Consider the following 23,961-nt stretch of genomic DNA (forward strand, 5'->3'; position numbering starts at 1 on the left):
GCCCCACAGGTGTGCTGCCTGAAGGGCTGGACCAGCTCCATCGCTTAAAAATTTTCGGATCTGTGCGCACACATGGACGTATGCAAACATGTGCACGCGTTGTATGATGCAATGTTTATTAACAGAGAACTATTTTCTTCAGGTTTTTTGGTGGGGGGTAGGCTTTTAAATACGTGATGATAACTTTCACCTTGTTAATTAACAGGAAACATTGGGACAAGACAGGAAATTACATCACTTCTTTATGAGAAAAGGGCCAAGTTGAAAAGAAAAGAAAAGAAAACATAGCTATTAGTAAAAAGGAGGAAAGAGGGAGCGGGGGAAGGGAGGAAAAGAAAAGAGCTTTTTTCCTTCCCTTGATCCGAAGTTCTCATGAGGCCTGATTTTTCAGAGAGGGGCTGGTTGAGCACTTTTATTTTATTTGTATTATGTTGAAAAATATTTTAATAGCAGGGTCACCTTTGCTGGAGCGCTGCACTCAGCCTGCTTCTCAGCGCACTGAAGAGTCTTTTCATGACTGCTCTCAGCTTCCTTCCCCAAACTGGGAGGCCAGGGAAGCTCTTGGCTTGGAGGCTAATTTTGGTTTGGCTGCTCAGCCCTCAAAATTGGTCCCCACCCAGTGTCATTATCTTGGTTTTAACTTGCAAAACCCCCCGAGAAGCTCTGTAAGAATTTGCTCAGCCCTTCCTTACCCTTTTAACCTGGCTGTTCAAAAAGCAGTGTAGCTCCAGCTCCCCAAATGCCACCTCCTTCGAGGTTGTGCTTCATGCCCCCCGCTCTGTTTTGTTTTTTTCAAATAACATTAAGCCGTTAGTCTGTTTTCAGATGTTCCTTGGAAGTCCTTTCTGAGATCCAGTGCATTCATTAGGACGAAAAAACAATACCTTTTAGAGCTGCCTTGGTAGATTTGATGTCAGTTGTTGTCTGACTATGAGTTGGGCCTTCCATGAAAATTGAAGGTGGATTTATAGACTCATAGGTGTTGGGGTCGGGAGGGACCTTAGCAGATCATCGAGCCTGACCCCCTGCCCTGAGCAGGGGGTGTTCCTATATTTATTAATATAGGAACATCTATGGAAGCATGAGGTGCTTCTATATTAATAAATATAGGAACACCTATATTTAGGATGTGGTCCTATATGTATTAATATAGGAACACCTCATTTGGGCCTAATGATATTTTGGCTTTGATCCTGCAGTTCCTTGGATTATCATCATCCAAAGCGTGAGTGGAGGAACAGGTATGGTTAAGTGCTACGTATAGTCTGTCAAACAGAGTGGTAATAGGTTTCCTTGCTTGTTTTCTGCTTTAACTCACTAGTGCTCAAGGTACGAAGGATGGGATGTAGGCATGTGCGGAGAGCCATGATCTTAAGAGCCACCATCCCCATCCTGATCAGTCTTTTGGGCCCAGACCCTCTAAGGTACTTAAATATCTGGATTCATTGTAGTCCCACTGGAATCAGGAATTGGATATCAAGATACCTTGGAAGACCTGAGCCTTGCTGCTTCTTCCTTGATGCTCAGCATGCTCCCTGCCCTGTGTAAGACTTTTTGTGTTGTACTTACACCAGTAAGACTTCTGGCACCAGCGGTTTGCAGAACCAAGGCCTTCATATGTACATAGAGCAGATGACATGGCCTGGTCGGGATTAGACATTGCTGGGAGCAAGACCGCTCTCGGCTTGATTTCACCACCTCCCCAAGTTTTGTATGCACCAGTAGGATTAATTGGGAGACTCAGCATCACTTCCCTGATTACACATACACAAAGCAGCCACCTAGCTGAGTAACCTTATCGTTATTCAAAGAGTGGCTATTACAGGAGACAGCACGGAGTTTGTTCGTCTGCTGCTGTTGCGTCGTGTTTTCATAACACAGCGAGAGCCTCCGGTTGTAATTGCCAGTGTGTGAAGCAGCAAGGGTGACTTGGCAAAATACACCGTGGCGCCAGAGCAGGGTGATGCAGGTAGGGTGAATGCAGGCTGGAGGAGTCTTGTAGGAGAGGCTTGCTACTCTTTTTTCCTCTTGTTGATCTGTCACAATTTCGAAATGCAAGCTTCATTTCACAAGCTGTCTGGCCTCTTGGTTGAGGCAGTGTGTGTGCACGTGTAAAAAATAGTCCCTTGTGCCTGTAGTTATTCTCGTTAGGTCTCGTGTACAAAGTGGCATATCCAGCGTTGTGCTAGATCATGGTAAAAGATTTAATCAGGGATGTCCTGAGAAACCTTTATGTCTGTGTTGTGAGCTGACGACTTGCAGGCCCCCAGAATGCTCGCACTGATCTTCGAGCTTTTGCTAATTTGTCTACGTAGGAAGAAAAGCAAATTTTTGCTTTAGACCAGTAATTTGCAACTGCTCAAATGGTTGACGGTTCAAAATATGATTACACGTATATGCATAGGCGGTGCATATAATAAGTTAGCCCGAGATTGTGAATGGTTGTTTTCTTTTTGCAAATTATTGCCAGGAGAGCGCTTCTAAAGTTAGTTAGGTAAGAAGTTTAATTAACTAACTTTTTAAGTTAGTTAAGTTGAGCATCACCTTTTAGAGGTGAGCATTATGCCAACCTCCAGTGGGTGAATGTGACTTACATGTCCTGCCTTTTAAGACAGACTTCCCATCTCTGGGGATCTGATCAGCCCTTTCTAGTATTTAAGATCATGCAAACACACATGGTGGTCTCCCCACTTTTGTACTCGGGTGTCCATTAGCTTCTGCAGCAATCTTACTCATACCTGGCAAATGTCAATGCTGGGGAGGCGGTGAATGTTTAAGCATCCTTCACTTTATAAAGGCAAAGTTGGCTTCCCTTGGCTGCAGTGTGAATGGCCTGTGTGCTGATAGGGATGCCCTCGGTGTATAGATACTACAAATTACAAAGCGTTACTGCTGAGAGTGGAAGCTCCCAGTCTTTCTGAGGTAGAGAATCTAAAGGTGAAGTCAGTAGGCAAATTTGGGGGGTTACTTTTTTTTCTCTTTGGACTTTGACATGTGACTAGGTTTGCAGAGCAGGGGGGTGCAGCCGTTAATCTGCCTCTTGCAGGAACAGTGGGAGGACTGCATTTAGGAGAGCGCTTAACTGGCGTTGAAGCCCTCCCCCACCATGAAAGAAAGGAACCCCACCCAAGCAGAAAGAGTTTGCCCTGCTGATAGGAGAGTTCAGTGCTCCTGGCTGATAATGTCCTGGTTGACAGGGGTGTTTCGGTTCTGCAGCACCAGTCTGGACAGAGTAAATAAATAATCATAATTTAAAAAAAAATCATACTCTGAGCAGCAATGCAGGAATCACAGGGCAGAAGTTTTATTTGGAAAACTAGCCGGGAGTCTTGACGTTACATCACCAGGACTGAACTGATGAATTAATTTTCTTTGGAAGCCAGGCAGAGACTTTCTAGCTTGTTACCAGGAACAAACGCATAAATCTTAGTGCAAAGCAGCCTTTACTGTTCCTAGGCTTTATCAGAGCCTTGCAGCGCTGCATGGAAAATGCATCTCTGGTGTCACTGGGCCCAGTCCGAGATCTCTTGCCCGACTCCGCTTGCACCCACCCAACACATCTGACCACTACCAAAGCTGGGGGGAAGTTACTTGCCCGAATAAAATTTACAGCTATAGCAACGAGAAGACCCCGATGATATGGCATGGGGATTACGCCCCGGCAGACCTTTTTTAGTAGTGTAACCTTGGCTGGCAATGCTTTTTTGTTGGGAGAAGGGAGGGAACGGGTACAGAGAATATGGGAGGAGATAGGAAGGAAGCCCCAGGAAAATATGCAGTACCAAGCTCTATAAATGCCTTGGAAGATGGTTTGTGTCTAATTGTCTCTCTGGCAAGGAGGGGATTTAGCATGAGGGAGCTCGGTGACTTGTGATGGCGGGAGTGCTGGTCTCCCCCCCTTCTCTTCCTTTCTTTTTGTGACAGACAGACAGATAAATGTTGAGGTGGGTTTGAAGACACAAATACCAGTCTGTGGTTTTGCTGCTGGGGGGGGAGGAAGGGAAGTAGAAAGTAAGTGATGCTGAACACGTCTGTTTTAGGTCTGTTAATTTTCACGCAGTAAAGCAGGCACCTTGTAGCGCCTGTCAGCTGCCGTATCGGCGAGGTGCACGGGGGAGCAAGCATCGGTCTCATCTGCCAGACCGCGGCGCTCGGTTCGGCACTGCCCACCAAAGCTGCCGGGAGGCCCAGTGATAACCCAGCCGTTCTCTGACCCACTTGCACCCTGCTTCCAAGTTGCAGTCGAGACATCACCTAAATGCGTCCCTCCAACCAAACTAAAACCTTGGACTGCCCTGGGGCTTAACCCAGTTACAGGGCAGTGAGCGGGGCTCGTCTAGACTGCCTGTCTTAATCGTGCTGTAACTAGGTCAGCCATGGCGAAACTGGGTGCCCTCTCTCGGTTAGAAATGGGAGGCTGAGCGGGTCCTGGGCACAGAGGCTGCCAGCCAGGAACATAATGCTAATCCAAGCCCTGCCACTGTCTCAGTCTGCAGCCTAGGGCAAATTGCTTAATCCCGCGTCAGCTTTCGTGCCTGTCTACAAAATGGGGGTGCCAGCACGTATCTCCTTTGCAGGAATGGTGGGAAGATTAATTAGCTAGTGAATATAATATGCTGTTTAATTGCTCAATATGAGTAATTCAGAGTAAAGGGTGAGGCGGAGCGGGAGCGTTGCAGGGGACAGGGGACAGGGGACAGATAAGCAGCTCCTAGTTTGTGAGCCCAGCCCAGCCCAAATATTTTTAAATTGTCCCTTGCTAAAGCATTTGGTTGTTCGCCTTTATTCTTAACTGGGGGTGACTGGCGTTGCATTGGAGGGAGAGACCCCCAGAAATCAGGGGGGGTTGTGTTCATGGTGTTTTTTGTGGGCCCGGTGTTTCTGTGTGTGTGTGTGTGTGTGTGTGTGTGTGTGTGCAAGAGAGAGAAGCAAGCATGAGAGCTTTGCTGCATGTGTTTAGGAATAGAAGTGATTAGATTATGAAGGCAGACAGAAGTAATGATTAACTTTTTCAGTCTGCATGCTGTCTCCAGTCTGGCGCTTGGTGTTGTTTTTCCCCCTAAGTAGGCCCTGGCCCTGAGTCGACAGGGTATTAGGTTGTAAAGAAAGACAGAAGGAATGAAAGCGAGGGGAGGGGAAGGGAGGGGAGGAGGAGGAGGAGGGGGTGCTTTTTCCATCAGATCCGGGAATGGAATTTATTGGCTGGAATGCAGTAAGTGTTCAAAATGCCATCCCATCTAAACAGTTTTCATAATTGTTATGGAACGGGGCTGGGGGGCGAGGGGGGAATGAAAAGAGCGTTTGTTCCCCACTGTATTTTTCCACGTTTTATACCAGTATAAGAAACATTTCCCTACCCTCTAGGAAAACAGTGTTTAATCGAGGGTGGGTTTCTTTTTCCCCCTTCTTTTTTTTTTTTTTTTTTTTTGGTAGATGTCTGTTTTTGGTCTTGTAAAAACTTTGGGGAGAACTGTAGGTCAGTGTGCTGCTGGGAGAGGATTTTTTTCGTTATTAAAATTAGGCTTGCAGCTACAAAGTATGTGTGCGCGCGTGAAATGCACTTAGGAAAAATTGTAATACACATCGGAGTATTAGGTATCAATTTGGAAATACTAGACTGCTGCGCATTGATTTTTATGGAGGCCTTTACAAGCCTTTTAACATGTAAGGTACATAGCTACATATTGTCAAGAGAAAGAAGAGAAAGTTAGAGCTACAACTTTCCCCCTCCTTTCTTTAGGGGACTAAGTGCAGATCAGACTTCCAAGTACCAACCTGCAACTTGAACAAAGAGCGCAGGTGACTGGGCTGCAGCAACACCATGTTGCTTTTCTGGTTAGATTTTCTGGTTGGATTTTTTGGTTGCAATTTTTCCTTTGGGATCTTCCTCCCGCCCCCTCCCCCCACCATTTTTCTTTTTCTTTTTTTACTGAAAAAGCTTTGTCTTCATCCCACAAAAGCCCTAGCCCAGTAACTATAATCTGGAAATCCTTGGACATAAAGTTTGCTTATGTTGGTTGTATGCCAGACGAGCTCCTTTGGCTCTGATTTACCCTGGTGTGACTGAAAGGGAGAATCAGACCCATTGATATCAATGGGAATCTGAGACGAAGTAATTATACATTATACATGTGGACATATATTTTGGCAAAATCAGCTGCAGGTGTGGCTCTCTCTGTGTTGTGTGGTACTAGGTCATGTGTCCCGTGTATGCCTGCTCCCATGCTCCTAAGAGCTCAGGTTCAAATACGGGTTGGGATTAGGTTGAGGATGGACGTGTCCCAGGAGACATGGGCTCCTCATGCAAATGAGGCACTAAGCTACATGCCTCCCTCCTTGGGTCTTTCTGTGCTGATACTAGATATGAGTCGTTTGGCGGTCACACAGCCGCGCGCTCATTAATGCTGGCTCGGGTTCCCTGTGTTTTCAGGGGAAACCACTGAAATCTTGCTGATTCTCATTAAAATGAAACAACATCAGGTTGTACTAAAAGCAAGACAAACTGAAAAGCCCAGGGCAGGGGCAAGAAGGTGGGACTGGCAGTTTCCGGCCAAGCAAAGCTAGGGTGAGCTGGGCTCTTTTTGGAAAAGAAGATTATTGTTCTCTCGGAATAAAACCACATGTCCAAAATGGATTTGGAGGATTAACAGGAAATTACCTGGAAAGCTACCACACTGGAGCAGTGTAGTGCGGAGCAGTGCAGGAGGAGAGGGACAGGGCGAGGGGGAGAAACAGAAGGGGCGAGCGGGTGGGAAGCGGAGAGATCTCCGGAGAGGAGACGGGGCAGGAGAAAAGGGGCTGTGTCTACCTGATTGGGGCAGCTGCTGCTTTTAACAACTCTGGCCAGGCATCCGGTGCGTGTGCGCATGCATCTGGTCTGTGTGTAAATGGGAGTGCATATATAAAAATAAGCAACCAGGCTTGAAACTGGTAAGCTGGTCACTACACAACGATAAGGATCAGATTGTTTGGAGCAAAAAAATACTTTTTGGAAGGCAGAATAGGTGAATTTAATGGCACTGGAGAAAAGTGAAGGTGTGTGTCATTTCTAATGCCTCTTTGACAGGGCATGAAATAAAGACACTTGCTACAACTAAAAACAGCTTTGGCTTAGTGGGTTTTCCCTTCAGACGGCGTAGAACAATTGCTAGCAGGACTTTGCAGCGCACGCTTCAACTCCCAACTCTTGTTGCTGGTCCGCTTTGCCAGCCAGCAGTGTGATGGGCACAAGAGTCTGCCCGCGGCAGTGCCCAGGTGTATAATGGGGCGGGGGAGGCCTTTCTTTGGGTGTCTGAGAACCCATCGCTTGCTTTTTTAATCTTTGAAAATTAATCTCTGCCTCTCCCTCCCATCACCAAACGTATATAATAATAAGTTAGCCCGAGACTGTGAATGGTTGTTTTCTTTTGGCAAAATATTGCTAGGAGTGCTTTTAAAGTTTGCAAAATATTGCTAGGAGGGTTCACTTCTGGTGGGAGCCAGGTTCCTACCTACTACCTTCATTCTGGAGTTAGAAAGCAAAATACTTGGGGGAAAAAGTTTCCCGCAACTTTGGGGAATGGAAAAGGAGACAAATAGGGGTGAGGGGGGAAGAGTTCTTAAAATTAAAACTTCAAAAATAATTAGCCTGACTGTATACTAAACAACAGCAAAGAGGCCCATTTACTGTAAATATTATGAATGGATTTGGCTGACTATTGCTTCTCCACCCTTCCTCTAAGGCTTTTCTCTGAGCTAAGTTGAAATTCAGACAGCACAGTACTCTGTAATTTGCATGGCTGATGAGGCCCAAAGCCTGGGACAGAGGAAGCTGGAGTCAGCTGGCTCCTCTCTAATCACTGGAGACAGGCAGACAGGCCTATGGGGCGGGGGGTCTTTTAGCTGCAGACACATTTGCATGAGGGTTGGTGGCTACTGCGTACTAACTTTTTAAAGACAATTTAACTGGGTGTAAGAAGGGCTTGTCATTTTTTCTTGGGTAATTTTGAGTGCTGGTAATTGATTAATCATCATAATTTGGCAAGAGCAATAACTCATGGGACATTTCTGAATCAAATTTTTTGTGCGGTGGAGTGTCAACTCGGGAGGTTTTACAGTTTCAGTTTCTTTTTTCCCCCTCCCTTTTCTTTAATTTGTACGTTGAAAAAGTAGATCAGTAAACTAATGTTACGAATGTAGGTCAGAATTTGACCTAGGACATCTGTGTGCGTGTGTGTACACATGCGTAGTATATACGGATGTGTTTTAAATATGCCGTGTTGCGGAGGCTTTAATTTCCTTCCAAGCCTAGTCTTTCTAGGGTTGAAGTCATAGAGAAGTCAGTGATGCAAGAGCAGCCGGTGTGATAACCCTGGTCCGGTCCAGACTGTCTCAGCGTTTCCAGGATGAAAGCTTGCTCTCCAGGGGTCTCAGTCAGAGCTCCAAGGAACTCATTACCAGCAGCCCTCGGGTGAATGTGTTCGCTACGAGTGTCAGCCCAGCCTCATCATGACGTAATAGAGTTTGGGGTTTGGTTTTGGTGCCGAGAACTTGGAAAGAAAGAGGGATTCACCCCAGATCATCGTGTTGCACCAGATTTGGTGGAGAGACCTTGGAGAACCCCAGGGCATGCCCAGCACCTTCTTCCTATTATCATATCTCGGCCCAATTGTGCTTAGAAATGGGCACAGCTTTGCCTGAAGCTTGGCTGAGACTTCACAAGAAAGGGGGTGTTGACTTCACTAACCGTGGTGGCTTCACTAACCATGGTTTCAGGATCGCAGCAACCTCCCAAACTGAGCAGAGTTCTTCATCTCTTTTTGGCAAGTTTTTTGGGGTTCTTTTGGCACATAACTGGCAAAGAGTCATGAACTAGAGCCCCTGAACATTGGGGGAAGTGCCTGTCCAACTCTTCACATTGTGCCTGGCCTCTTCTTTCATAATAGCTTGAAGCAAAGCTTCATCTGAACATGTCCCACTCAGGCTTCAGGTCTCAGTCTAGACTTGACGCATGTTCCAGATACCGAGAGCAACCACTGTTAATTTTTGATATTCTGGTAATAAAAATCCTAAACTCCTTCCTTAGGCATAAGACCTCTTCCTTAAGTAACATCAAAAGTTGGGTTTGCTTGACTAGGAATTTCAGGCCTGGAGTTTCACTGGGAGGAAGAAGGTGAGAGATTTTAGGTTTATGAAGACAAAAAAAAAAATAGTTTATTTTCATGGGCTGGACATATGCGACTTGATTGGATGGGCAACTTGTTAATATAGTTAAGACAATACTTCAGGCTCTTAAATGTGTAGTGCTACTGTCTATGCTGCGTAATAAGATCTGTCTAATTAGACATGGACACAAATTTATAGTCTAGCCTGTCAATCCATGGATTAAGGCCTCCATAAGTATCCACTGACATGATGGGCTATAATAGCTCCTAAAGAGATGCTGTGCTCTATCGTGTCAATAATTCACAGATTAAGGGCTCCCTAAGTAGGCAGTGACACAACAGACGATAGGAGCTCTTTGGTGTCTGGTCAATTCTGGATAGTCCCAGTGAAAGAACTGCAGCCGCTTGGTCTTCGTGACACTTCCCTTGTGATGCAGTTTGGGAGCTGAAATCTATCTAAATAAAGATGTAGCTTTCTTTTTAACTTTTTAAAAATTTTTTGTGGAAACAGCAACAACAACAGAACACAGGTCAAACTATCTGAACCAGAAGGAGCATGGAGACTTTGCATTTAGAGCCGGGGGGAGCAAAATGCAGCCCGCAGGCCGGATGCAGCCCACCAGGCCATTCTACCCGGTCTGCGGGGTCCCTAAAAAGTTTGGAAAATTAATATCTATCTGCCCCGGGCTGCCTGTCATTCGGCCCTCGATGGCTTGCCAAAACTCAGTAAGTGGCCCTCCGCCCGAAATAATTGCCCACCCCTGATTTAGAGCTGCTGCCCTGCCCTGGGGTTTAGTGAGGAGTATAAAGGTTGAGATGCAAGCCTTTAGAGGCAAACCCTGCTCCTGGATCCAGATATGGTCTTCATTGGGAGGGACCAGTATATCACACTTAGAGTGGAATTTCTCTTTTACTCTGGATTGCCTTTTGGCTGTCCTGTTGTTCCACAGAGCACGTGTTTAAAGGGAGCACCCTTGCCCTGGGAAATCTGATTTTTTTTTTTTCTTTAGCCTCTTCAAATCACTAGAAGCTTTAGAGAGAACAGAGCAAAGTTCTCTCTGATCTTCCTATTCATTTACTTTGCAAATACTCAGTTCTCATTTGGATGGTGAGTTGCACTTCCTATCCTGCGTTCCCATATACCGTGTCTGTGCACCTCTCCAGCAGGCACTCACACGCATGATTTTCTGCCAGAATCTGCAAAAGGTTCTTTACCAGTAACAGCAACAAACCTGAAAGCGAAGAGGCAGCCGGCAGGTGTGTTTGACAAGGTTGTTCTCTGGCCTTCCTGAAAGATCCCTATGAATAAACACAGCTGAAGAGTCTAAAAAACCCTTTAGATGCTTTTTTTTTTTTTTAAGGCTGCTCTCTGGGGAAGGTGGAATATTTCACAGTACATTAATTTCAATGAATTCATGTTGCCTTCTATTTGACAAAGCTGTTCATGGAAGATATTTGTGCATGCGGGAAAGATGAACATGTGTGTGCATTAGAATAAGTAGCTCCAGTAAGATTTTTTTGCGTGGACTTCTTGGCCAGAGAGGGAGAAATCTGTTAGATCTTGATCTTCTCCTTTCCATCTCTGTCTGTGGTTTGTGTGTTGAATTTGTCCATCCTTATAGCTAGTCAAAAATGGCGCTCATGGCTCTGTCCAGAGCACTTGACCAACCACTTAAGGTCAGACCAAAGGGGTTACTTGAGTTTTTCCTAGCCCTTTGGGTAGTGGTCTGCGTTTAGTCTGTTTTGGGTCCCCTGGGGAAGCAATATGTTGCAATTACTGTAGTCCAGCTGCTTTTTTAAACCTCAGATTAGCTTGCCATATGCTGATAAGAGAATGAGCATCATTTAATGTTTTTGTTCTCGATATTTTCTGTATGCCTTAGCCTCAGTTTACAACAGAGAAATTTCAGCATTTGTCTTCCAAATAGCCGTACAATAAGGGAAGGGAACCACAGTCCCTTGACACGTAGGAATCATAGCACAGTAGGGCTGGAAGGAACCTCAAAGGGTCATCTAGTCCAACCCCTGGCTCAAGGCAGGGGCCTCCACGATTAAACCATCCCACCCAAGTGTCTGTCTAACCTGCTCTTTGAAAGTTTCCAGGCACGGAAAATCCAGCGCTTCTCTGGGTATCCTGCTCCAATGCCTGACCGCTCGTAGCTCCTGCCTAAGTTTTTTCCTTGTTGCAACTTGTGGCCATTGTTCCTAGTCCTGTCCCCAAGAGCTACAGACAAAAGTCCATCTCCATCCTCTGTATAATCACCCTTCAGGTATCTGAAGACTATTATCAAATCCTCCCTCCACCTTTTCTTTTCTGGGCTGCTTCTCCATGACTGTCATCTGTGGCTGAGAAGAAAGTCCAGGAAGTCAGGACTCCTAGGCTTGAGTCTACTGGTGACTTATGGTTGCTCATTTAGCTGTTTTGCATGCTATTTTCTAACACCTGTTCCCCGGTGTTACACCTGTGCTTGCAACGGTATGTGTGATGTCCACAGAGCAGTGATTCATGTAGGACACGGCAGAACTCAGAGTCTTTCCTTGCTGGCATTTTATTTATCATCTCAGGTTATGTTACTTCATAAGAAATATTACAAAAATCCAACCACAGTATTGAAGCGAAGGGAAGGAAAAAATAAGTAGAACCATAAAGATTTGGAAAGACTTCATCTAAATACTTGGGGTCACAATATAACTTTAAATAGAAGTTAAAAACAACTGTTCTACAACTGGTAATGTATTAAAGAGTGCAGTGCCATCGGCAGTGAAAAGCCATCACAAGCGAAGTCATATAGCTGATTTCAGACGAGAATAATTATTTATGCAGAAATTGATAATATTTTTTATAGCTTTAGACTCAAATGAGGAGGTACCTTGTCTTCCGTACAAGATTCAGCATTTTCTTTAAATGCTGTTTTTACTACGGAGGAAAAGGCGTAGCTTTGTCAGGTTTTTCCCATGTTTGTGGAGTTTGTGTAAAAAACACAATCCAGGGCTTAAAAGCTGAAGGTCCCATTTCCACTCACATCGAGCATTTCTTTGGCTTTGCTAGTGGATATATATTGACCTCTTGTTTTTGGACTAAAAGTTATTTCTTTTTCCCATCCCATACAAAAGGTGTTAATAGAAATGAACAATTATTACTGATTGCTGTTTGATTTAATAGGAGTACTTGGAGTCCATGCACATAAGAAGGGTTAATTCTTGCCCCAAAGAGTTCGAGGTCTAAATAGCCAAATCAAATGCGGGTGGGGAAAAGGAACGAGTACTGTCCAGCTTTGAGAGCTGGGGAACCGAGGCACCAAGAACAACCTGACTTGCCCTGGGTCACTCAGCAAGCCTGTGGCAAAGCCAGGCGTGAAGTGGAATTCATGAACCCAGGCCAGTGACTTGAATAAAGACCTTCCTTCCTCCTGGTGAATGTGCTGGCCCTGGTTGAGAGTACACAGAAGGCAGGGCAGAGTTACACCTTAAAGAGCAATGTGAATCAGAAATGCATGAACTTTTCCAAGCTACAGCATACTCCATTAGGTACACATGCAGCATCCTTTACCAGGGTGTGAAAGCTTCAGCTTTAGGTGGGAGCAACTGAAAATTAGAGTTTTCTTTTAAAAATCAGTGCGATTGGTCAGAATTTTTTTCAACACTTCCTTCCTCCCCCCCCCCCCTGCAAAAATGGCTGTTTTCATGGAAAGAGAAATTTTGATGCCAAATCTCAGATTTCCTTAGCTTTTTGTGAAAGGAACCCCACCCTGCCCAAAAGAAAAACAAAAATGTGTGGGCTTTTTGGCCAAAACTTTTCAGTGTCCAAAAAAAAAAATGTTTTTTCAGGTTTTCAGTTGTAAAAAATCTTTTGACTGTAGATGCCAGCAAAACCTTTTCGTTTTTGTCAATTGTTTTGAGAGTCGAAAAAGCAGAGCCCCAGCTCTAGAAATTAGTTATACTCTTACATGTAAGTCCTCCTCGTCAGAGCCCTTGGGAAAACCCAGCACAGGCATGTATTTATTGATCTTAGTAAGAAATTGTAGTGTTTCAGTCTTCTGTGAAGGTTGGGCATTGTCTTGATTGAAGACTCCCCCATGCATCTTCATTCTAGCTTGCTTGGTTTCTACAGCTTCTAATTTCTCTTGACTATCACTTCTGGTTTTCTTCCGGCTCTTTTGGGTTTCCTCTCTCTGAATATAAGGCTTTACAAAAAGTGAGCTGAAAATTTTTCCCTGTTGCAAGAGTCCAGCTGAACTTCTAAGCCTTATGTAGTGCTAAGGATGTTGTCAATAATCTGTAGTAGTAGCTAGAGAAGCCCTAGCTTTGGGCTTTATCAAGCACGATGATAACTTTGTGCATAACAAGAAGGATTATGAGAGTGACCGTGAAGAGGGTGAGAAACATTGCCGTTTCAACTCGGCTTTGTGCTTTGGGTGTGGCTAAAGCAATATGTCTTTAGATCTCTGTCTCCCTTCTGCATGTATTTGGGATGAAAACTTCTACAGAAGTGCTCCAAATAATTATAACTATGCACGATGCTAGTATGGAAGCTCCTGGGGCAAATACTGCCTTTTTACCATAGCTTTGCAAAATACCCAGCAAAGCATGGCCCTTAATCTTGCCTGAGCCACTGGGCATGCTATAATGCAGACCATAAAAAATAATAATCATCCACAATGGCAGAAAATTGAAGGGTGCTTAATAACAAAATAATAATGCTGCATGTTTGTATTATTAAGTAGCATTGTTTGTTGGATTATGCTAGGTCCCAGAATGTGTTGGGAGCTTTCCAGGCATTTAAGAAAGGTGCTGGGATGGAGTGCTTTTAACTCTGAATGAGGATCCTATAGTATGTCTCAGCCATTTATGTACTGCATGCAGACCTCGGATACAACTGGCGGTGGGAAGCAGATGATGCATAAAAGCACCCTGGCTGGCAGGAGGGGGAGTTTGTGGATGAGGATGGATGGTGGGAGAGCCTGCTATTAGGTTGCTGGCACCTCTGTTGCGTCTGAATTTGTGGCAGGAATATCTGCAGAGGGAGAGGTGCAGTCATGTAATAGCATTTGACAGGTTCATGCTAATGGTGCCTGGGCTGCAAAGGCTGAATCGGGATCCTGACACATCCCAAAGAGATGGGGAGTAGTTTGGAGTCCAGGGCTCTGGCTTGGCCAGTGGGGGCCAGATGTTTTAAAGCTCCCGACAGGTTGAAACTGGTCCATGATTGTGGTGTCTCAGTAGGAATGGAGCCTGCAAATGTGGCCTTTAAGGGCTTTTGGTGATCCAGTCGGCAGCCCCTCAGGTGTGTATCGCAGGGCACCTGGATTTTAAGTTTCGGTTGCCTTTGTCAAATCTTGAAATGCTACCATGCCTCTGTAAAACTGAGGCCAGTTGTACTCGCCTGTATAGGCGAAGTGTGGGGGACGCACGTGCGGGGGACGTGCCCCCCCCGCTCCAGATTTCTGCACCAGCTGCAGGGCATGGGGTTGCAACCTGGCTGGAGCTGGGGGGGTGGCGGCGTGATTTCTGCACCGGTGGTGGGGTGTAGGGAACAGGACTGCAGCGCAGAAATCGCACCTACCTCTGAAGTGCTTTGAGCTCCTCGGTCACCATGTGCTGCCTCCTGGTACAGATGGGGAGCCCTTTAGAGCAAGGAGCAACACTGCTACAGATCGGTGAAGCTTTGGGTGACATTTCCCAGCTTCCCTTAGAGTTCACCATGGAAAATTTTCATCCCCTCATCAAATCTTCCTCTTAGGGACACCAGTCAAAAGATGTAGCCAAGCTTGTTACAGGCTTACAAGAACTTTTAGCAGCAGCGCCAAGATACCGTGGAGAACGGAGGAAGTATCGGCCCATAGCGATGGACAAAAATAATTGCGAAAAGCATCTTTGGTGACTTTGTAACTTGGCCAGCAGCAAGGACTAACCCTGTTTATCTGAGCCCTCCCCATATATTCTCATGGCTTCACGACCAGACGGCCAGTCAACAGCTCGGCCCCTCGAACGGAAGGCACTTTGACATATTTATACTGTGCTTTGGCACTAGCTCATTGAAAAAAAATTTCTGATTACCTAAAACTTGTCCTTGGGGTCTGGTCACCCCATGTCATTGAAAAGCCTAGTGGGATTCATTCATGAACTTCCCGGCTTCCATAAAGGTCTGTTCATTCATAGCCAGGGCAGCTTTTTTTATGCGCTGGCAATTAAATAACTCTTTGTAAGTGGCAATGAGCTACTTGTTAAGTGGTCTTCTCTAATGCAAGTGCAAACATGAGGTGAAATGGGCTTTTTTTTTTTTTTTAATTCCCCCTCCTGCCACCCTCCCCTGAAAGGGGTGCTTTTATGTCAGAGAAAATAAATACAAACTTAAAGAAATTTCGGTGAGATTCAGCATGTTCCGTGCGGGTTGTTCCAAAATTCCCATAACTGCAGTAAAACAAAAAAATGTGAGCTCCAGGCATCTGATTAGCTTTTTTTAAAATTTTTTTTTACAGCATGGGTTTTCTTTCCTGCCTCTCTAAACAAACAGCTAGTTAAAATATCTTGAAAAAAAAAAAAAAACTTGGATGCATACACATAACAATTTATAACTCCCTGTGCTCCAAAGTGTGGCAGGCTTGATTCTCATGTGCGCTCTGCCAGCGTGAATCCAGAGTCGACCCAGGTCTGCCACCACACGGTTTTACACCCGTATCTGTTTCGGCCCCGATTCAGTCTGGCCTTTGGTGCAGTCACCTCCAGGTTGCACCAGCGTAACTGGGGCCAGCCCCGGTGTAACTCTTAACTTTCCATGACGAACCTCGGTCGCCACCGCCTGCAGAGGACTCGACCCGCAGGATCTGACCCCCAGGGCACCGCGCGAGGGGCTGTTTTAAAAGCAAAGCAGGATGCAGAGAGTCTGGAAAGAGGACGCTGCACCCAGTGTGCGATGAGATTATAGTTTTACGGGCCGTGCAGGGGGAGAGCGAGAGGCGCGCGCACACAGGCTGCAATTTATCTGGGCTCGGCAATTAACATAATCTGCAAACTTCTCTTTACTGACGTCTGTCTGCAAATTGCTGGGTGGACTGGCGGGCTGCAAAGATGAAAGGGAAAAATGCAGTCTGAGGGATTTGCTTTCACGAAATAGGGTGGCTACACTCAGGGCATTTGGCTCGGCTGCGCTTCCTGGTTTTGGGGTCCCCCCCCTTCTTTCTCAAAATTGCTTTCCTCCCCCCCCTTTTTAATGTCTCCTTCAGGGAAGCAAATGCCTTTTCTCTCTCCTCGCACAGGGAAGTAGTCAAGTGTGAGCTCTCCCCCCCTTTCCTTCCCCAAGACTGTACACGGAGGCAAGTTGCAGAAGGTTAGGTTAAAGGTAATTTGATCGTGGCTTGGTCTCTTCCCAACCCCACTACTACCTCCTCTCCTCCCTCCCCTTCCCTCACTCAGCTTTTTTTCCCCTGCTTGCTGCTTATTTGGTGCCAGGTTTCAGTGGGATAGAGTTATATGAAACAAAGTATTGTGAGGCACCAGAAGGGGGAGGCTGAAAGACAAACCAGGGCACACCTAAAAGGAGGCAGATTGACTCTTGCAAACCTGGGAGGCAGTTTCTCTCTTTCTGGAGCCCCCTAAATCGAGGGGACTCCCAGGCCTCTGCGCCCCGGCCCCCTCCAGTCCCGGTCGCGGTGGGCAGATGATCAGCAGTCGCTTATCTTTCCAGGTTTCTAGCATGTGCAGTCGGGCCCATTTTTAGTAGCTGCCTCCAGCAACTGGAGAAATATTTTCCTCGCTGGCATAGAAATGAGGAAATTTAAAAGTGTGTGGCTGGATTTTTTTTTTTTTTTTTTCTTTTAAAGAGCACAGCGCTGTACCAAACAGACTTCGAGGACTGTAAAACACACGGGTTGAGCAGGGAAGAGACTTTTTAATAGTGAAAAGGCCCAGAAAGCAGAGCAGATGGACTCGCTGATTTAACCACTGTGTTTCCACCCTCCTTGCTTTGGGATTTTCCCGGGCCCTGTTCGGTGGGTGAAGGTCTGCGAGGAAGAAATAGCAGGCGCCGTAACCGTGGCCGGCGGGATGGGTGTCGGGAACGTGGCCGGCTTGTTGGTTTGCTGGCTCCTGGTTGCCGTCTTCCCCAGGTTGATCTGGGGGGGATTGGTGTGATTTTTTTTTGAACTTTCAGTCCTGAGCTTGCTGGCTTTCAGCATTTGGAGATTAATAGTTCCCAGGTCTTAACATGTCTGTAAAAGAGCTGTTACCAAAGCAGCACAAAGCCGAGGTGCATTACAGCACATGCCGAGGAGGGGGAGAGAGCTCGTTCCCTTTCTCTCCTGTCACCCCCATTTTCACCCCGGTGTCTTAGCCCTCGTGATACCGTTGAAAGAGAGAGGAGCGGCCAGGAGGGAAGGCCGAAAGGAACCGAGGGTTTTTTTTTCCGTTTTTGTTAACAAATGCAAGACTTCCGGTCTCCACCCTGCCACCACAAACCACAGTCTTAACTGCAGCTCAGTCAGATTTATAGTTCATCTGACGTCTGAATCATAGCATTTATTACCAGGGCTCCGGCTATAGGCGTAAATAGGCTCAGTAAATTACAGCAGATGATCTGCCATCCCCTCCATTCCTGCTAAGCCATATTTAACTCTCCTTTTATGGCTCCCCTTTTGGGGGTGGGGGGAATTATACACGAAGCAAAGCTCATCTGGTTGAAAGTGTTTTCAGAGCAGAGTGATGTACGATGCATGCGAGACTGTGGGTACCTTTGGCCTCCTCCTGGCTTACCCACACTTCACATAGAGAAGATTTCTGCAGCTGATTAGCGACTCCAGTATTACGTTATCTGCATTGATTTACTGTTGCCAGAATTGATTATCTGCAGCTAGGGTTTGAGGGTGAGGAGGGAATCAGTTGCTGCGTTCAGAAGTCTAGGTTCAGTGCTCAGCAGTTTTCAGCTTCAGAAGACTTCAGAGAGAGCGTCTTCGCTGCGGAGTTATGCACCTGGGGTAGCCTGCCGGGATGCAAGTGCCTGCTTGACAAAGTCCTGCTTGAGTTACAGGACCCCCATCCATGGGCTTTAGTCTGTGCCCCAGTGTGGGCTGGCAAGTCCAGGTATAACGTACCACCATCCTTGGGAGTCGTGGGTTTTTGTACATACTTCATAAAGTCCTTGTGCACTTTTAAACTTTAATAACTTAGGCGGTGCACAAGGACTTTATGAAGACCCTGTAGATATGGGGAAAGCTGAGTGCAGCATTCAGGTAAGAGCTTAGTTTCATTGTGCCATGAAGACATATCCATGGGCATCAACTAACTGCTGTCTGGGATGCCCCAGCTGCATACATTATTCTTATCTACACTCGAGGGCTGCTAACAAGGCTAGAGATGGGAAGGAGCAGGTGTGTGTCAGAGGAGTTCCTAAAGTCCCTTTTCACTAGGCCATGCCCCAAACACGCTACTTGGAAATTTTAACCCCATTGGCGTCATTAGAACGATACAACCCCACAGTGGAGACATGGTTTGGCTGATTATTAAACATGCTTAACTGGAATGGTTGTGCTGCAAATACAGTGTGTGTGTGTGTGTGTGTGTTTGTGTGTGTGTGTGTGTGTGTGTGTGCACGCACGCGCGTGCACTGCTGACTCTTCCTCTTTCTCTCCTGGGTGCTGTGCCTGAAGGGCCACATTTTCAAAGGTATTAAAGTGCTTAAAGATGCAGACAGGTACTTAATGGAGTTTTTCTAAGGTGCCAAAGCAGATTGGGAGCCTGATTCCCACTGAAAACAATTAGCACTGAAGTAGGTGGGCATCAAGTTAGATGCCTAACTTGCTTCTGAAAACCTGGCCAGGTGCCTTGCTGTGTCTTGAGGCACCTAAAGAACCCTTGGAAATCTGCCTCGGAGGGATTATGACCTGGGCTCGGGTGTTACAGGTTACAGGCTCTTGAAAATGTTATCTAAGTGGTTTTGGGCAAGTGACTTGGGTGAAGCCCCCAGGTCTTCAGAGACATGAAGATACCTAATATGCACCAAATGGGTGCCTAAATACGTCATGGGAATCTGAGCCTATGTTACTTTTTGGGAAGTGGAACCTAACAAAGAGAATCATCTCAAAGGCCCCCTGCCACATTTGGGGGATGTCCCAAACTTATTTGGGACATATCCATTTCTGTAGGTCCAGTTTGAGATACTTCAAGGAGCTGTACTTCTAGTGGACAAGTCCATAGCATTTTTGGAAAATTTGGGTCCTTTTGGTTATCTTGGGTTGGGCATTCAGAATTCACCTCGGAAAGCTTTGGCTAAGGATAGTTGGAAGGAATTTTACCGCCTGGTTAGATGGCCACAGACTTGGAGGGGGGTTGTCTTCCTCTAGCGTGGGACGTGTGTCAGTCTTCCTTGGATCTCTTGTGTACTTTAACAGCCTTTCTGGAGGCAGTGTACCATAAGTGCTTTATATTTATTAGATTACATTATCCCTGCTTTATTACATTTCCCATTTTTTCTGCCCCTTTCTCTAGATTCCCAAGTTCTTCAGGAGCCGGGGGATCGGTCACACTGGTGCGTGGTGGCATACTGGGAAGAGAAAACGCGCGTGGGTCGGCTGTATTCTGTCCAAGAGCCCTCCCTGGATATCTTCTATGATCTACCTCAGGGGAACGGTTTCTGCCTCGGACAGCTCAATTCAGACAACAAAAGCCAGCTGGTGCAGAAAGTCCGCAGCAAAATTGGTTACGGCATCCAGCTGACCAAGGAAGTGGACGGCGTATGGGTATACAACCGCAGCAGTTACCCAATCTTTATCAAGTCGGCCACACTGGACAACCCCGACTCCAGGACGTTGCTGGTTCACAAAGTGTTTCCAGGATTTTCCATCAAGGCTTTTGACTATGAGAAGGCGTACAGCTTACAGAGGCCTAACGACCATGAGTTCATGCAGCAACCATGGACCGGCTTTACTGTTCAGATCAGCTTTGTGAAGGGCTGGGGCCAGTGCTACACAAGACAGTTTATCAGCAGTTGCCCGTGCTGGTTGGAGGTTATTTTTAATAACCGATGACTCGAGACAGAGTGGACTCATGACATTTATAACTACTTTGCTGCTAATATTTCCTTCTGAGTGCTTGCTTTTCATGCAAACTTTTTTGTTTGTTTTGTTTTTTTTTGTTTTGTTTTTTTCTGTTTTGAGAAATAGCTTATGGAAAGATTTTTTTTTTTTTTTTTTGCCTTGGTATTTTGATGAATATATATATATCTTTTTTAAAAGTGTGAATGACCAACAACTCGGAAGGAGAAGGTGTGGGAGGGGATTACATCAGATAATCATTTCATGCCTCTGAAATTATTCCCCTATGTGATGAGTGGCATTCGGAGTTACTTGCCGTTTGTTATAGCTCCCGCTCTCGGATACCAAAAACAAGATACCTAGATGTTATACAGACCTGAGTTCTACTACTGCAAGACATCTCGTCTTCCCTTTTGTGACGAGGAGTGTGCACGTGGCCTCTTTCTCTCTCCTCGCTCTTTCTCTCCCTCTCTCACACACACAAGGGCCATCTCTCTCTCTAGTTTCTGCCTTGAGGTGGCACATTCCAGATGCTACTTGTCAAAGCATGGCACACTTCGCTCATGTGAAGTCAAACTGAGACCCTCTCCCCGCTTTCCCACTGCCCCCACAGTGACAACGCCATGTTGCCACTGACACACAACGAATGTACGTGCCCACGCACATAGGCAGCACCGGGAGTGAACGCAGTGAAGTGAAAACCTTGCTAATAAGTTACTTAGCCTTCTTTATTTTATTTTATTTTATTTTATTTTATTTTGTGTATGCTTGTTGGTTTATTTAAGATCACGTCTTGCCACTGTGTTATGCTGACAGTCCATCGTGGGAGCGTGGGTTTTGGAAGGAGCATGCCCATTCTTTCAGTGCTTTTTATCGTTTCTTGATACAGGAAAAAAAAAAAAAAAGAAAAACGCATGGCCCACGCTTTTCAATTTGAGCTGAGATGCAGACTTGGTGAGAAAATATAAGCCTAAAAAAAACAATAACAAACAGGAAAAAAGTATTCAGATTATTTGGTCCATCATAACCTGCCTTGACCAGGTTATAACGGTACCATTTGTATCCAGAAATGCAGTCATTCTTTCATTTCGTCTTGAATTCATACGCACGTATGATACTTTTACACTGTTCTTAGCTCAATGAGCATGTTTAGACCTTAACATAAGCTATTTTTCTAAATATAAAGGTTTAAATGAACAAGAGAGCATTCTCATTGGAACTTTAGCATTGTAGTGCTTTGGAAATAAAACAAAACAACAAAAAAAAGGACTCCTAAAAAAAAAAAAAAACCAACCCTGAGATTTATTAAAGAAAAATTGTATTTTATGTTATATATAAATATATTATTACTTGTAAATATAAAGACGTTTTATAAGCATCATTATTTATGTATTGTGCAATGTGTATAAACGAGAAAAAATAAGAAAGATGCACTTTGCTTTAATATAAATGCAAATAACAAATGCCAAATTAAAAAAACAAACAAACAAACACGAGATTGGTGTTTTTTTCTATGGGTGTTATCATCCAGATGAATGTTTTTTCTAAAGGAGTTTATGTTCCATTAAAAAATAAAAATGTACACTTGATCTGATCCTGTGCAGAGTGACTTTGTTAGTGCCTGGGCCTGGGTAGATGCAACTAAAGTAGCTATAAGCATCCAGGTCTGAGGTCCAGGACCCGTTGCTTTCCAGCACACGTTACCACGTATCTGGGGTTGAGGGGGGCATGAGCAGTCCCAAGGGGTGCTCTTATAGACTGGGCTTCTGCTTCTTGGGTTTCAGGAGATACAGGCTTGCTCAGCTGCAAACTTCTGGGATACTGGGCAAGTCACTTAACCTGCCTCCTTATAATTGCCAGTACTATTCTGGAGCTGTATTGACCTTGATCTCCATTGCTGTTGGGTATCGTTTCTATCTTACCTCCTACCTAAATCTATGGGTGGGAACAGGACTTCGGCCACTGTGGGAGTCACATAGCTAGACTTGGATTCCCCTCTCCCTGTCCCCAAGGCTGCACGTGCAGACCAGCCTCACAGCAATCAGGCACAATGTCCAAAGGTTGGTTTTGTGCTCACACCGTCCATTACAGCCTGGGTAGAGATGGCTGCACAGCTGCTTCTGGGCTAGTCGATGGTCTGACATACCATGGGACAATGAAACATTGGACATGTAACCAAAAAAAAAAAAATCCCGGATAACTGGTTGAAAGTCTTAAGAACATTTGCGCTTCTAGGGAGATGAGTTCGTTCAATACAAGGCAGCCCTTTCCAGACTGACCAGTTTCCAGTGCAACTCTGTGGGATCTACAGGTGGGGCATCTAGATGGGTTCAGGGGAAGTGGGAACTGGAGCATGTGGAGCCCCTAGTCTGGTAGGGGTGTGCCCAGGCTCACCTGCCTTCTGCTACAAGCCTTCCTTCATACCTCTAGATAAGCACAACTTCGTTCCCCAGCCATTGCCCACTCCCACTGGCGTGCAGCTAGAGTGAGGGGTGGGGTGTGAGTGAGCAGGCTAAGAGTAGGTAGGGGCTGGCCAGACCCACGGGCAGGGCAGGGTTTGTGCAGCACGTCCTGGGGGTATTGCAAGAGGACAGGCAATTGGACAGCTACCTGGGATGAGAGGGGCTGGGGGCATGATGGGCGGGGGGAATCAGCATTTAGAGCCCTTTTGAGAGAGTTAAGTGGCGGGGTGTATAGGGATGCAATTAAAGATATGAGGAAACTAGGGATAAGCCTGTTTTTGGACATTAAGCCCGAGGGAACAGTCTTAGGATGTGAGGGCTCCCATCACTGGCCGGTTTTTAACTCTACCACTTCCTCTTCCAGCCCCTGTGGGGTGGGGGTTACCTCATCTTCCCTGTAGGGACACCAGCGTGCCCCCCAGCTTGGCAGGCACTGTCTTGCTGACTTGGGCAGTAAAAGTAACTATCACAGATGGCTTTTGAACTGGCCCTCTCAAACTGAAGCTAATCTACAAATGATTGAAGTCCCCACCTTTCTCTGACAAGGAATTCAAATGGAAAAGCACCGCAGTCCTGGAGAGCAAGCCGGCCTCAAACAGGTACAGCTTAGGACCCACCAGGCTCCCGATGTGTGTTGGTCCCTGGGTCAGGGCTTGGGGAATGGGGATTCCTTTCAAGCCCAGCTTTTTCTTTTGCTTAGGAGGTACTAGCTGCGATCATATTTTTTGATGAGGGCCTTTCTAGGCTGGTGGAGGAGAGCCCTTCATGGCAGGAGCTGTGCCTTGCCATGCGTTTGAAGAGCCTCCATGACAATGGACCTATGGCACTGGAGGAAATGTCTAGTAGCTGTAGCATTGCAAACAGCACTAACATTTCGGGGCTGGGGGCTACGGGGAATGGACAGTAAGAACTGTGTGTTCCCACATCGGGCTTTATTTTGCCCTAGCCGCAATACTGCTTTTGGTCATAAGCTGGCTTTCAGTTGTAGACCAAGGCACAAGCCACTCTCCAGCCCATTATACCAGCCTCAGGTTCTTGCCATCAAAATCAACAATTCTTCAGTTGCTAATACTGTTAGTCAGGCTGTCTTGCTTGATATACTCTTAAGTGATATCTCAGAGGTCAAATGTTGTGGAAACTTGAGCCAGGCTATAATTCAGTTTGTTTTCTTAGTGTGCTCTGCCAACAGACTCTGAATATTCAGTAATCACATCACAGCTTTTCCATGGCCCAATGGTCAGCCCAATGATGCACAGATTCATAGCTGTTAGGGGCTGGATGGGATCTTGGAAGATCATCGCGTCCAGCCCCCTGCACCAGGTGGGAAAGACA

The 23,961-nt window shown here is 45.9% G+C and overlaps 1 protein-coding gene across 2 annotated transcripts in view; it reads left to right on the forward strand.

Moving 5' to 3' along the window:
* Positions 1 to 21,756, forward strand: part of SMAD7 (SMAD family member 7) — a 39,672-nt gene extending 17,916 nt beyond the window's left edge. For both annotated transcript variants that reach the window (XM_006259047.4, XM_006259048.4), the window contains exon 4: positions 19,623 to 21,756. In XM_006259047.4, coding sequence (XP_006259109.1) covers positions 19,623 to 20,161 — 539 coding nt within the window. In that variant the 3' untranslated portion in view covers positions 20,162 to 21,756. The remainder of the gene's footprint in view (positions 1 to 19,622) is intronic.
* The last annotated feature ends 2,205 nt before the right edge of the window (positions 21,757 to 23,961 follow it).

Source organism: Alligator mississippiensis, chromosome 3 (assembly GCF_030867095.1).
Source record: "Alligator mississippiensis isolate rAllMis1 chromosome 3, rAllMis1, whole genome shotgun sequence".
Lineage (NCBI taxonomy): Eukaryota > Metazoa > Chordata > Crocodylia > Alligatoridae > Alligator > Alligator mississippiensis.